At 43.4% G+C, this 15,598-nt stretch overlaps 1 protein-coding gene across 1 annotated transcript in view; it reads left to right on the forward strand.

The window, feature by feature from the left end:
* The window catches only part of LOC126419515 (uncharacterized), a 258,207-nt gene that overhangs the window by 157,562 nt on the left and 85,047 nt on the right, over positions 1–15,598 (forward strand). The window contains exon 13 of the mRNA XM_050086708.1: positions 13,147–13,239. Within this exon, the coding sequence (XP_049942665.1) occupies positions 13,147–13,239 (93 nt within the window). The remainder of the gene's footprint in view (positions 1–13,146; positions 13,240–15,598) is intronic.

Here is a 15,598-nt window from a genome sequence, read left to right on the forward strand (position 1 = left end):
TATCTCTGTCTGACCATGATGTAATCTAACTGAAATCTTCCCATATCTCCTGGCTTTTTTCAAGTCTACTTTCTCCTCTTGTGATTCTTGAACATAGTATTTGCTGTTACTAGTTTAAATTTATTGCAGAACTCAGTTAGCCTTTTGTCCTGCTACCAAGCCCATATTCTCCTAACCCTTTCTTCTACTCCATCCACTACAATCACATTCCAGTCCCCCATAACTATTTGATTTTTGTCTCCCTTTACGTACTGAATTACCCGTTCAGTAACCTCGTATACTTTCTCTATCTCTTCATGTTCAGTTTGCGACATTGGAAAGCTTACCTGAACTATCATTGTCGGTGTGCTTGCTACCGATACTGACATGAACCACCTTATCACTGAACTGCTCACAGTAACTCACTGTCTGTCCTATCTTCGTATTCATAACAAATTTTTCTCACATTGTACCATTTTCAGCTTCTGTTCATAAAATCCTGTACTCATCTGACCATAAATCCTCATCTTTTTTCCATTTCACTTCACTAACCCACACTATATCTGGATTGAGCCTTAGCATTTTGCTTTTCAGATTTTCTAGCTTCCCTACCACATTCAAACTTCTGACTAGTCCATAATCTTTTGACAATAGAGAGATAATCATGACATTTTTCAATTACATACCCCATGTCCTGTGGATACACATTGTGTCTTTAGTGCAGTGGTTTCCATTGCCTTCTGCATCCTTATGCTGTTGACCATTGCTGATTCTTCTGCCTTCAGGAGCAGTCTCCCACCGCAAGGGCAAGAGAGTGCTCTGAACTGTTGTCCTCCTCTGCCCTCTTTGATAAGGCCATTGGCTGAATGAGAATGACTTCTTATGACGGCAGTTGTTGGGCGCCACTGCAAATGATTTTTATTCAAAATTAGGTGGTGATGTGGTTCAAACCCAGGACTGAGAATATTTTGATTACTAATCAAAGATGCTACCCGTAGACCAGAGGTAGGAGAATGGAATACCTATAGCCAAGAAAATTCCTACAGCTCTGATCCAATATACCCATGCCCGTCAGCACCTCAGTTGCCTGAGACTGTAGTGTGCGTGCGTGCGTGCGCGCGCGCGCGCCTGTGTGTGTGTGTGTGTGTGTGTGTGTGTGTGTGCGTGCGTGTGTGTCTGTGTGTGTATTCATCAACAATACACAAACGCGCGCACTTTTGTGTATTGTTGATGAAGGCCAATGGCCGAAAGCTTTAATTGTGAAAGTCTTTTTGTTGTGCCTATCTGCCACTTAGCATCTTTGCTGTATGTTAAGTGGCAACTTTCCTTCTTAAAACAGCATATTTGATAGTTCACAGGAGTTTTATGTAATGATAGGTCTGTAAATTTATGTGCAGGTGCCTTCAAAATTGGAACTGCAACAAGATGAAACTTTCATTTCTATGTTATGAGCAAAATTTAACATGAGCTTATACATAGATTTCCATAAACAAAAGAAGAAAAAATATAAAATAACAACAACTCGAAAAGTTGTAATTTCTCATAGTTTTGCCAGTGCTGAGAAGTACTTAAGACAACTTAAGTTTAACCAAGACAAGAATTTACAGAATTCTATTGGTACGTCTATTTTCTTTTCTATACTCTGCAAAGCACTGTGAATTGCAAGGCAGAAGGTAGATCTCATTGTACTGCATGCACTTTCCAAATAAATTAAAGGGTCACTTTTTTTAAAAAAAACCCTTTATATTCCCCCAGTGTAACACAGAAGTTTGAAATTTGGGTCAAAGGTGCCTACACTTTCTTCTGTAATGGTGCCAAAGCATTCGGCACTCGGGCGTGTCGACTCTTCAAACAGCAAGTTGTCAATGCATATAAAAAAAAAGCTAGAGCTGAGAAGTTTATGCGAGATATAGGGTGGATTAGTGATGTCACATTGGCACCAAATAACACCACAATTCAGTCCAACGCCACCATGGACATGTCACAGTGGGAATGTCGTCACAGTCCCTCTACCCATCTCTCCCCATATCTTGATACCTCTGTGATGGAGATCAGAGTCGTGATGCCCAGCATTGAAATAGTGCAGTTTTGGTATGAGTGACTGAGGAAAACATTTCAGGACCATCACCATTCATAATCGACACGAAAGGGCCTCAGGAGGTGGGATAATGGGCAACAATGAATGTGAGAACAGTGAATAGTGACTTAAAAACCTTCATACGCACTGTAATTAGTCTAATCCTACCATTGCAAAATCTGTAGGAGTGATGTGTAGGGGCTTACAATATATCCTAGATGCTCCTCTTACAACTTTGTAAGCAAGCTCCTGTGTTTGTCAGCATCAGTCTGCAAACATCTGTCAGTTCAGGTTTTTATAGTATTACATGGCGGTCCCCCACGAGCCAAACCAACCTGTCACTAGCCGTACTGCCTTTCTTTTTATATGTAACACAGAAATAGCACAATTTTGGGAATGTAGGTGCTATTAATATTGTCTACTGGCTTAGAAATACAGAACATGAACACTAAGGGCCTCAAAACACTCTTGGGACACTGTTGAACTTACTTCTGGATCCATCTACTGGATTGCCCTTGCCCAGAGCTTTGAAGATATCATACGAGAAAAGCACATTTTGATTTTTGTGTGACCAACATTATTGGAACCCATGCTGGTTGGAATGGAGGAGGTCATTCTATTAGAGATACCTCAGTACTTAACGGTGCAAAATGTGATACGGGATTCTGCAACAGATGGATTTCAGTGGTACCAGATGGTACTTTTGTGGATCACTTTTGCTACCTTTCTTCTAGATGGATGTGACCTATGCTTTCTTTAAATAACTGGACATAGTTCTAATTTCAGGGGCTTGTGGTTTACGCTGAGGTGATGAAAGTTACGGGATACCTCCTAACATCATGTCGGACCTCTTTTTGCCTGGTGTGGAGCAGCAACTTGTTGTGGCATGGACTCAATTAGCCACTGGAAAGCCCCTGCTGTGGGGTCAGTGCAGAATTTTGTGCACAAACTGACCTTTTTACTATGTCTCATAAATTTTTGATGGGATTCATGTCAAGTGATGTGAGTGGCCAATCATTTGCTCGAATTATTCAGAATTTCATCTGACGAGGCCACGGTTTTCCAGTTATCTAGGGTCCAACTGATAGGGTCAAGAGGCCTGGAGAAGCACTGTATTGTATTGTATTTATTGGTCCTGTTGACTATAAGGCAGCTTATGTATAAGACTTTGGACAAGTAGAGTTATAGGTATACAGCTGAAAGTCATTTCTGGGCTTGCTTACTTAAGGTTACAATAATACACTTTATACATAAGTATTTATATAACACATTTCATAAATTTAAATATTCTTCAATTCCTGAAATTTCGTATCTTTGGCACATACTCAACACTGTTGATCTTGGACTGTTGAATTCCCAAACAATTTCCGAAATGGAAAGTCCCATGTGTCTAGCTCCGACTACCATTACTCGTTCGAAGTCTTTTAATTCCTGTTGTGGGATCATAATCACACCGGAAACCTTTTCACATGTATCACCTGAGTACAAACGATATCCACCAATGCAATGTGTTTTTGTACCTTGTGAATGCAATACTACAGTCATCTGTATATAGGCATATTGCTGTCCCGTGAATTTTATCACCTCAGAGTATAATGGTTAATAGAAGATTTATCTTGGTCACGGATTATGTATAGGATCGGAAAGGATTCCATTGTGTCCTAGAACTTTGTTCGAGATTTCTACTGTTTTTTAACACCATTGTCTGTATTGTTCATATTTGCTGTGGTGTGTGAGGTGAACAGTGGCAGTACCCCTGGCTCTTTCTTAGTAAGGAATATTTAAACTGAGTTCAGAATTTCGGCTTTCACTTTGAAACCTTCAATTTCAGTTCCTGTGTCAACCACAAGTGTTTGGACAAGATCCTTGGTGCCAAGACATCCTTAAAATATGACCAGAGTATCTTTGATTTATTCCCTTCGCTGTGGTATTTCAGACATTGAGCAAACAGTTAGGCTTTAGCCCTCCATTGGTCTAAGAGGACAAATGTCACATATGTTTGGTACAACCAAGAAAGTCAGGTGGCATTAAAACTGTTTATAACTGTGCCACATTTGGACTATACTTCTACAAAAATCGCTGTACTTTTATAAAAATCCTTTGCAGAAATGCAAAGATTCTGGAAAGTGTTGTCATAGAGGCAGTTGCAATCACATTATCGTAGGTCCAGTTCGATAAAGATGTTGACTGTAAGTCTTGCAAAGTCTAGCGTCGTATCTTAAAATCAGTAAGTGGGTGTCACACTAGGCCAAAAATGAGGAACCCGGTTCCTGACAATCCATCTGGACCCCAGTTGCTGACCATGGGAACAGTTCATGTTTGGAATGCCAATGTCAGAATGACAGGAAGTTGGAGGTAGTGAGCATTATTTGAACGTAAAAAAAGAAACATATTCCCCAAAATGTTCAATTTTTTTGTGTTACTTACAAGGGGTGTTCAATAAATACTTCTTAGGCAGTTTGGTTTTATTCATGATTTCAGTACACCATATTAATCTTCACTCTTTTGGCTACAAAACCACATTTTTCAACATGATCTGCTTTCAATGTGATGGTCTTATGCCACCTTTCTGGGAGGTCCTGTGTGCCTGCACGGTACCACTTTGCTGGTAGCCTTCGGAGGCAGTGTCTCGGTGCATCAGTCAACCTCCACATCATCCACGTGCTGCTTCCTGCGAAGTGCACCCTTCATTGGGACCGACAGATGTAACTCTGAAGATGCAAGATCCAGACTGTAGCATGGGTGAGGAAGAGTAGTCCGCTGAAGATTTTTGAGCTCCCGTGTGCATCTGGCCAGCCTGTGCGACATTGTTGTGATGATGACACACCCCGCTCGACAATATGCAGAACCAGGACTAGCCTGCTAAGATGACGTGGTGCCACTCCTGTGTGACCATTATTGTCGTTGAGTGCAGCACTGTCAGCAAACATCTCTGCTGGCCAGTAAAGAAGACAGATACAATGGTCATTGTGCTGACAATCCAGAGTGCTCGAGACACTGCCCCACCATCGTTGTGGATACTTGTTTTCTGCGGACAAGCCCGTTCACTGACTCAAGATATAAAGATATGTGATGTGGCTGTTTGATCCTGCGTGGTCAATCAAGCAGTAATTTTTTTTTTTTTTTCCTTTCAGATGCTAATCTCATCTTGACCAACTTCAGCACCTATATCACAGAATAATAAGCCACAACTTCATTAGGTCTATCAAATTGCAGCACGTGCTGATAGGCATTTATCCTTACAGGAGGCATAACATGATTTTCTCAGAAATAACTGACATTCAAATGTGTTTTCTGACTGAGAAATCTGCATAATCTATCTTTGATTTGATTTGAGCAGGGAGACCCAGCCCATTATTACATTCACCAAAACAGGCTTTATTAGGCGGTTTCACTACCTGTGATTCTAGTAATGCCAAACAGCACCCTTAAAGAGAAGTAGGAGGCCCTTTACAAGTTCTTTATTACACACAACTTCCTAAGGACTTAATGACATGAATACTCTTGTGTCTTTTGATGGGGCTTCTTTCTCTATACCCAATGTATGTAGGTGTTTCTTAAAGTTTCCATAGCTGTCATTAGTCCTGCCATGAGTTTAGTGTGTCTCCTGTTGAAGCCTAAGGCTACAGAACTTCTCTTAAAACATGCCTTTGGCATCATAGTGTGCCATGTTTTGTTTTTGTATCTTAGTCCAATATTCTATGTGCTGCCTTCTGATACAGCTTCATAGTTTTGATTTCACCATCAACTAGGTCAGGTTCTGGTCCAGTTAATGGAGTCGTCACGCTTGACCTGGCCAGCCTATCAGCTTGTTCACTGCCACTGATTCGTAAGTGAGCAGGCACCACAGCAGCTTTACACTGTTGCTTCCATTTAGCCTCGTTAGGACTTTGTGGCATTATGTTACAATCTTTGATCGCATATCAGGCTGTAGAGATTTCAGGGCTGTTAAGCTGTCTGAATAAATGTAGATGCTACAGTCTTTGTAACACATATGTAAATTCTCCTCCGTGCACACCGTCAAAATGAACAGGTATTCACCGAGGCCAGCTTCCACAGAGATGCCTCTCTCTAGTCTAAGCTGTACACTATAAACCGTGGCCCCAACAACTTTGTCTGTTTTCGACGCATCAGCAAACCGGGCTATGTCTCCTGCACGGTGTTGTGGTTAGTTCTTCCACTGATCCCCACTTCCAGTTGTTAGACTGAAAGGTCTATCGAAGTTACTGTGTAGTCAGTCAGTGTTTCTCCAACTGTTCCTATATTTACCACATTTGCTGTAGTGATGTGGGATTCTGACATCTTAAAGGTATCTAGATACTTCCAGTTTTTAGCATGTATGCTTTTGCGCTGCCTCCATTTAAACCCACAGGTGTATTGGAGTGTTCATCTCAGTAGTGGGTGTGCTGCTAATACAGCCTGGTACGGCTAAGCAGGCAAGCCTCTGCACCTTGCCAGGCTCCTTAGCAGCCACCTTCTGTTCTACTTTGTTCCATTATACTGTTCCCCATAAATTATCCTAGGTCTTATTACAGCGGAGTATATCCACTATATACTTGTGGGATTGAGACCACACTTTCTTTCCACAGTCCCCTCTAGTGGTCTTAAGATTACGTTTCACCTTGGAACATATATTCCTCATGTGAGGAGCCCATGATAGTTTAGCATCCAGTGTTACTTCTAGATACTTCACTATCCCCTCTGCAGGTAGAGTTTCGTCGAGAAGCTTAAGATTCCAGTACATGTGCTTCTGCGTGAAGGGTACCACAACAGTTTTGTTGGGACTGACTCTTAGGCCCTGTCTCTTGCACCGGTTTTGCACAATGTTCAGTGCACATTGTGCCCTTGTTCTAACACTACTAGCAAGTTTGCCAAGTATTGCAGTGACTGAGCCTGTGTATCCTTGGCAAAAGTAGTCTCTTGTATTTAGCTGTTAAATATGTTCAGTCAGCACTAGGTTTCATAGTAGTGAGGACAAAACCCCTCCTTGCAGGCACCCTCTGGTGGTGTTGATCACCATTGTTTGTTCATTCCGGTGGCCTCTACCTGTCTCCTTTCTTTTTAATCTGCGTATTTATGGTGGTCTCAGTGTCGCACTCTCCTGTGGCTCTAACCATGAATTCAAGTGTCTTATTGCTAAAACACTTCTTGATAAATGGGGAGGTGCAGAGAGAGTGTCTTCTAACAAATTTGTGAGATGGTGTTTCACATAATTTGCGTGGCTGGTATACGTATGGGTTTACTTGTAGAGGTAACTCGGCTAGCCTCATTTGTCTAGTGTGCACATTAACCAGTTTTTATAATGCTTTTAAAAGAAAGGACAGGCTGGTTGGTCTCGTGTCCTTAGCCTTGGTATGACCAGTTCTCCCTGGTTTCGGACTGAAAACAATCATCATGTGACCTCCAAGCATTAGGAATGATTCTTGCCACTAGGATAAGATTTCCAGTTCTCCCTTCGATTGCCTGTAAATCAGTCCCACTCAGGGACTGAAACTTGGTCCCTGTTATCTGTCAGAAAGCATTGAGGGAAGCGAGTCGTGAGAAGCATGACCAGCATCTCATTCGCTGTCCTTGGGTACTCACAATCCTCCTTCCTTAGAGTAACCTTCTGGATTAGTTGGTATTCTGGTGATGATTTTGTGAAATCTGGATGATAGTTTCATTTCCTTAAGCACAAGATTGTATTTGGCAAGGGCTTCCAAATATTTTGCTCTTTGTCCCTTCCTCCTTAACTGCTTCCTTTGCAATTCCATATTATTGTTTCATGTAGGTACATTTACATTTCAGTTTATGCACTTCTTGATGATGGACAGTTTTCTTAAGCCGAGGTCATAATGGCAGATATCATTGTGTTTGACATTTCCTTCTAACCTGCTGGATTCATTATCGAATTTCTGACTTCAGGTGAGTGTGAGTTGTGGTATTTCCTACATGAGCACCAGTTTGTTTCCTAGGATCCCTGTAGGCCATAGTCTGTTAAACACCTATTTTGACCTTGTATACTTGTGGTCATTAAGGATGGCATGCAACGCCACATTACATTTTTTGACATAGCTACCCCTTAAAATGGACCTAAAAGTTGTCAGTTACATTCCTTGCACGTATTCAGGATCTCCATGTTGCTTTTGAGTAAATATTCTACAAGGTACTCACCTCTGCTGTTGGTGTCACTGCTTCCCCACACAGGTTGTGTGGGCATTAAGTGTCAACCAACTAATAGTTATTCATTCTGCTGTGAGCACCTATCAACCAGTCACTTCACTTCCTGAGAAGGTGAAGTACTGTTCTCATAAGGAAGATAATGTGAGGCCAACACAATTTCCCTCAAACTTTTTTCTTCACGTGGTTTCATCCTGATTGTCACTAAGTCCCTGGAACAAAAGTCTGTCATCAGCATGAAAGAATTTCTATTTTTGACATAAATGGAGTTCCCTTAGATTTCTGGCATCAATCATTTAACCTCCAGTTCCTCTGAGGCCTGAAACATCCCCTTCATACAGATAGGCCTTCTGGATCAACACCACAACCGGCTTCTGTCTTCCCGGAAAATGGCTGAGGGGAACAGTTGCCCCTTTACTGTGTTGCAGGTTTATTTGGAACACTTGCAGTCATCATCTTGCCACCATGGTTTCTTCCAATATCTTTGACTACCTCGACAGTAACTTTGGAGAACCCCAAGTGGAATCTAAGGGCTGTTCCTGCACAACCTTTCAGTTGCTTACATTCCAGTCCTCTGTTGAGACCTGCATTTGGGTTTGCACCGTTATTTGTAGTTTTTAAACGAGTATCCTTAAGAATTTTCAGTACCCAAATAGATACCTTTGCAGTCTTGAGCTCGGCCACTGCCTTGACCCGCTGCTTCCCCTCCTCCTACGGAGGTATCTTGGGCACAGTCTCCCTAAGCCATCCACTGTTCTCATTCCCTCACGGACAAGGATAAGAGCACATTTGCCCAGACAGAGACTCTCCTGAATTTGGGGCCTGGGCTATGTACTACCAGTCTATTCAACAAGAGCCATCTGAATAAGCTCTGTCTGCTGCAAAGTGAAGTTGACCAATGGAGGTCCCTGTTGGATAACAGCCGTCCTGAAAACTGAGGCTGCAGTACTATAGTTCTGTTGCCATATTTTGTGCCTCGGCTTTTTCTAGATCCGTTTACCCTTAGAAGTGGGAGTATTAGAGTCCTCCCGTATTCTCTTATTTCCTGTCTTAGAGGCAAAAGGGATTTGTTTAACCTGGAGTTTTGTTTAGAAAGCCATTCTTTACCTTTCCATTTTGTTCTTTGAGAAGTTTTTCTTCTCTTAGCCCCAAATAAGGATTTCATCTTGACCTGGTCCACACCATTGCACCTGCACAGAGTAAGTAGGACTAATGCCATCTACAGTCTGTCTGTAAGGATAGATTTCTCTCCAGGGCACACTGCCTTGTAGAAGCACTGGCCGTGTTAGCAGAGAGGCTTGCATGTTTGCAAGAAGTCCAGGGCTATGCCGACAGTAGCACAGCTACTTGCAAGGTCTCCCACAATGGACAGACCTCTGTGGATGAACCAGTCTAAATGTCCCACAATATCCCACGTTTCCCATATCAAATCCCATAGTCTTTCCCCAGATACCCAACCAAAGATGTTACGCTATCTATACAGAGGGGTGCATGCCACATGGGAAGGTGTGTCATTAATGGAACCTCGGGGATAGCAAGCACACTCCCTGAGTAAATCAGTTTTGCACTGCATGGGGTTCCATGGTGTCCATTGAATGTACCCCCAAGTCTCTCAAGACCAAAATGGGGAATACAGAACAAGAAAAACTAAAATCACAGGAATATCGCAAGACCTCAAACATCCAAATATAGGATTTGAACAGTTCTCGAGTATCCGACTGGGTAGCATCATAATTTCTCCACAATATTTCAACAGATGTACACGCTGCCATCTTCAGGTGGTGCTTGACGAATGTTGTGCTGTTCCTCTCGGCGCCCTATATATACTAGCCATTACCCCCTCCACCGTTCCTCTCCTGGTGTCTTTGGTGAGGCCGGCGTGGTGGCTACTGGAGGTGGTGGCGGAAGTAGCGCCTGGGTCTGAACTGGGGTCTGCAGTCTCCCTGTTGCTGCCGTCAGTGGCGGTCCTCAATCTCTGGGACCGCATCTTTCTCTCCAGGCTGAGTGCAGGGTTCCAAGCCTGACTCAGTTGAAGGCTGCTGTCTTTATTAATTAGATCGTCCTGTAGTCAGATTTCGATGGCCCCTTTAGTAACGCAGTCCCAGAAGTAGGAGGATTGACCGAGTATTTTTGTTTTTTTCATAGTCCATCGTATGGCCAGTCTTTATACAATGGTCAGCCACGGCTGATTTAGTGGCCTGGCGTAATTCGGTATGGCGCTTGTGTTCGCGACACATCTCTTCTACAGTGAGGACTGTCTCCCCAGTATATGATTTTCCGCACTGACAGGGATTTTTATAAACTCCTGGTTTTCGAAGTCCTAGGTCTTCTTTTCACTGAACCCAGTAGAGTCAAGGTTTTTGCAAGGGGTCGGAATACACATTTCACATTGTTTTTCCCCAGGATTCTGCCGATTTTTCTTGAGGAGTTTCCAACATTCAGAATGCACGCCAATCAGTTGTGTTCTTGTGTTTCTTCTTCTTGTTCTCTTGGCACAGTTCATCTGAGTGCGTGTCTTATTTGCTTCTGGTTGTACCCATTTTTTCAAAATGTTGTCTCGAGGTGCTGCGGTTCTGCTGGAAGGCTCTCCTGATCGCAGATCGATCGTGTCCTGTGAACAAGTGCGCGCAAAATGCCTTCACGCTGGGAGTTGTGGCGCCATCTGAAGGCATTTAGGTACAAATTGGTGTTTGTAGGTTTCCTGTATTCACTGTGTCCCAGCTTGCCATCAGGTTTCCGTTTCACCAGGATGTCAAGAAACGGTTGGCTACTATCCTGCTCCACCTCCATCGTGAACTGCATGTTGGGGTGCAGCGAATTGAGGTGTTCGAGAAATTAATTTAAGCTGTCCCGTCCATGTGGCCAAACAACGAACGTGTCGTCCACGTAGCGGAAGAAACAAGTTGGTGTTTGTTTGGCATTTTCTAGTGCCTTCTCCTCGAAATTCTCCATAAAAAAGTTGGCTACAACCGGTGAAAGCGGGCATCCCATGGCGATGCCATCTGTCTGTCTGTAATAGTTTCCGTCGAACAGGAAGTATGTTGAGGTGAGCACAAACTCGAAGAGCCTTGTTAGGTTGTTGTCGAATTTCTTGCTTATCAGATCGATGGGGTCTTTCAGTGGTACCCTAGTGAAGAGGGACACTATGTCAAAGCTCACTAACAAGTCGCTATCCTGGAGCCAAAGTTCTTGTATACATTGCACAAAGTGGATGGAATTGCGGATTGGTGTTCGTATTTTCTCACAAATGGACTAAGGAGACCCGTCAGGTGTTGGGCCAGTTCATAGGTTGCTGCTCCTATGTTGCTGACTATTGGATGCATAGGTGTCCCATCCTTGTGGACCTTTGGTAGCCCATACAGTCGTGGCAGTGCAGCCGCTCTTGGTCAAAATTTCTTGACAGTTTTTCCATCAAAGGTACTGCGAAGAAGTTCAACGGTTCTTCTTCGAAGGCGAGTTGTCGGGTTTCCTTCTATCCTTCTGTACGCTGGATAGAAGGAGACTGGACAAGTCGCCTTCAAACGAGAACTGTTGAACTTCTTCGCAGTATCTTTGACGGAAAAACCTTGACGTCCTGGTGAAACTGAAACCTGACGGCAAGCTGGGACACAGTGTATACAGGAAACCTACAAACACCGATTTGTACCTAAATGCCTTCAGATGGCGCCACAACTCCCAGCATGAAGGCATTTTGCACACACTTGTTCACAGGGCACGATCGATCTGCGATCAAGAGAGCCTTCCAGCAGAACCGCAGCACCTCGAGACAACATTTCGGGAAAATGGGTATAACGAGAAGCAAATAAGACATGCACTCAGACAGACTGCGCCAAGAGAACAAGAAGAAGAAACAAGAAGACACAAGTCATTGGCGTGCATTCCATTTGTCCGGAAACCTCAAGAAAAATTGGTAGAATGCTGGGGAAACACAATGTGAAATCTGTATTCCGACCCCCTGCAAAAACCTTGACTCTACTAGGTTCAGTGATAGATGACCTAGGCCTTCGAAACCCAGGCATGTATCAAAATCCCTGTCAGAGCGGAAAATCATACATTGGGGAGACAGTCCGTGCTGTAGAAGAGAGGTGCCGCTAACATAAGTGCCAAACTGAATTACGTCAGGCCACTAAATCAGCCGTGGATGACCATTATATAAAGACTGGCCATACTATGGACTATGAAAAAACTAAAATACTCTCTCAGTCCTCCTACTTCCGGGACTGCGTTACTAAAGGGGCCATCGAAATCCGACTACAGGACGATCTAATTAATAAAGACAGTGGCCTTCAACTTAGTCAGGCTTGGAACCCTGCACTCAGCCTGGAGAGAAAGATGCGGTCCCAGAGATTGAGGACCGCCCCCGACGGCAGCAGCAGGGAGACTGCAGACTCCAGTTCAGACCCAGGCACCACTTCCTCCACCACCTCCAGTAGCCGCCGTGCCGGCCTCACCAAAGACACCAGGAGAGGAACGGTGGAGGGGGTAATGGCTAGTATATATAGGGCGCCGAGAGGAACAACACAGCATTCGTCAGGAACCACCTGAAGATGGCAGCGTGTACGTCTGCCGAAATATTGTGGAGAAATTACGACGCTACCCGGTCGGATACCCGAGATCTGTTCAAATTGGAAATACGCCGGGAAAACCTCAGATCGCATCCAAATACAAGGGTTTGGAACTGATGGAAGCTGTTTTCGCAACTGGATTAGACCTGGATTAGTTGTACTTACTCTGTGCAGGTGCACTGACGTGCTAATCATTTGCATATCCAAGAACGTAGTATGCTGTAGGCCAATTTGACATTTCTTGCTTGTCACTTTCAAGATGCTGCAGTTTTAATGGCCAGCAGGGTAGATTGTTACCCTGTGGTTTGAATGTTTCGGCTGCATCTGCTCGCTGTTCCTAAAAAAAATTTTTTCTCTTGTTTTCAGGTATTTCAAATGTGAAAAGTCGTGAAAGTTTAGTGATGGCTTACACAGATACTCACGAAGATCCCTTTAGCTCTGCACCATTCAGTTTGCCAGGTAAGAAAGTTGCTGCATTCAAATCCATTAAAAATATAATTACTGTGTTGACCTACATTTTTGATGTAAACTAATTCTGCACACTCTGTTTGTCTGAGGTATGATGCCTTTCATTTTGCTGTACTGTAACAAATTTAGAAAGAGCTGTCATTGCTTCTTAGGAACAGAGAAAAATAATAATAAAGATAAATTTACTGTTCTGGTAACTTACTAAATGACTGGTCAAATAATAGGAAGTGGAAATTCTTGAGAGCATTAGCTCGTTACACATTACTAGTGGGGATGAGAAATAAAAATATAAGAAAAGAATTTAACATGTTTATTCTGAATGAGGAAATAGTGAAATACAGGAGCAAATGGGAAGACCAGATGACGAAAAAACAGAAAACCTAAATACCAAAGTCAGTGTTGAAGAATAAGCTGAGGCCTCTTGGGGGGGAGGGGGGAGGGGGGGGGGAGGGTCGCGGCATCAGATGTCACTTAGGTTTTGTAAATCCTGGTGATATTAAGCCTAATGGCACATCCTCGGTGCTGTTTCAGAGGAGTAGGTTGTGTGCTGGCATTACCTTTATTGATGGCCTATGACATAGTTAATTATACATTACATTTTGAAACAGGGTAAACAAAAAACATAATTTTTTGTTATGATTTGTTCGAGTAGCTAATGTGTAGGTGCAACCTCATTACCTGCCGGTAGACGACCCTTCTGGCAGTGTTCATTCACTCGCCTTTGATCCTTCTATAAGCTATCTGTACGGGGCCAGAGAAACACGTCACTTGTTAGATTGCATGCAATTGGCTATACCGTAATCGTGAGATTGTAGCAGCTACTGGCACACGTGCTCACGGGTGATAGCTCCGAAGTATATTTTGTACATGTAAGTTAGTTACCGAGTATACGAGGTGTGTGGGAAAAGTAGTGAGACTGACAACACTGAATGATCTGGCCGTGCTGTGTTGCCCTTCTCATGTAGACTTCTGTGTTCATCCTTTCCGCATGCTGCGTCCAAGTTTCAGCTCTGTTCAGCCGTCACATGATTTTTAGGAGTGCCATCAGTGAAATTGTTTCTCTTGTATGTTATAAAAATTGAACAGTGGAATTTAGAATGACGTTATGCCATCAAGTTTTTTGTTAAACTTGAATCCATGAGTGTGACTTTCTAAAAGCTGGAACAGGCATACAGGGAACATTCCTTATCAAGAGCACAAATTATTTTTGGAATGTCGAAAACACATTGAAGATGAAACTCGCTCAGGGTAAGCTTCATCTTCAAAAACTGATGTTTACATCAAACTTGTGCTCGCTCTTGTGAGATGAGACAGACATTTAACAATAAGGATGTTGGCTGACCTGTTAAACATTTTCATCATATATTAAGTTTAAACCAAAGTTTTGCACATGTAAAAGGTGCCAAAATTGTTCCAAAAAACCTCACAACTGAGCAGAAGGATGTCTAAGAAATGTGAATGTTGATCTTCTCGAGAGGATGACCACAAATGGTTCAGTCGTGTGATCACAGGTGATGAACCCTGGATTTTTGAGTGCGATGCTGAAACAAAGTGGCAAAGTGAGGACTGGCACACTGAGACATCTAAACTGAAACTGAAACCGCCGTCTGCTTCACGTCTGCTGTGCAGCGAGCTACCTTAATTTAAGTATTAACTGTATTTTTCTTACTTGTCATTTCTTCTTCAGTGTGTTTTTGCTTTTAGGAAGCTTTAATTGTCGGGTGCTATTAATAGTGTTCCATAGATTTCGTGTTTGTTTTGAATACAGTCAGAGAGAGTCCCTTTAGTCAACCATAGTGCCAGTAGTGCTAGTGTTTGTTTTCAATACAGTCCAGAGACAGGTAGTGCTATTTTCATTGTTTTCTACAAGAAGTGGCTAGCAACCACAGTTTAGTTAATAAACAGCCGCCTTTAGTGAATTAGCAGTCTAGTTAAAAGTTGACTAACTCTCTTCAGTAAATTGATCCTTAGGATGGATAGGATGTGTGACTGCTGTGTACGGATGCAGGAGGAGCTGGCCACTGTTCGTGAACAGCTGAACGTGTCGATGGCCGCGGTCAGCCGTCTTCGTGCTGCTGCCTCGGAGTGTAGCGGCAGTGGGAAGTCTGGTGCGTCGCATGGTACACCCCAGGTGTTACATGCTTCACCCACTATCCCTGCTGTCGAGACATCTTCGCGGGTACCGGGTGCGGTTGGGCCACCCTCTCCCCAAGGGGAGTGGCAGGTTCGGCGGCATTCGCGGCGCACGAGGCGGAGGGTCAATGTGGAGGCTGGCCGTGTGGCATCACCCGCTCTGCCTGTGAGTGGACATGTGGCCGCTCCTTCAGCAAGGTCCGAGCAGGCACGCGGG

This window comes from Schistocerca serialis, chromosome 1 (assembly GCF_023864345.2).
Source record: "Schistocerca serialis cubense isolate TAMUIC-IGC-003099 chromosome 1, iqSchSeri2.2, whole genome shotgun sequence".
Taxonomy (NCBI): domain Eukaryota; kingdom Metazoa; phylum Arthropoda; class Insecta; order Orthoptera; family Acrididae; genus Schistocerca; species Schistocerca serialis.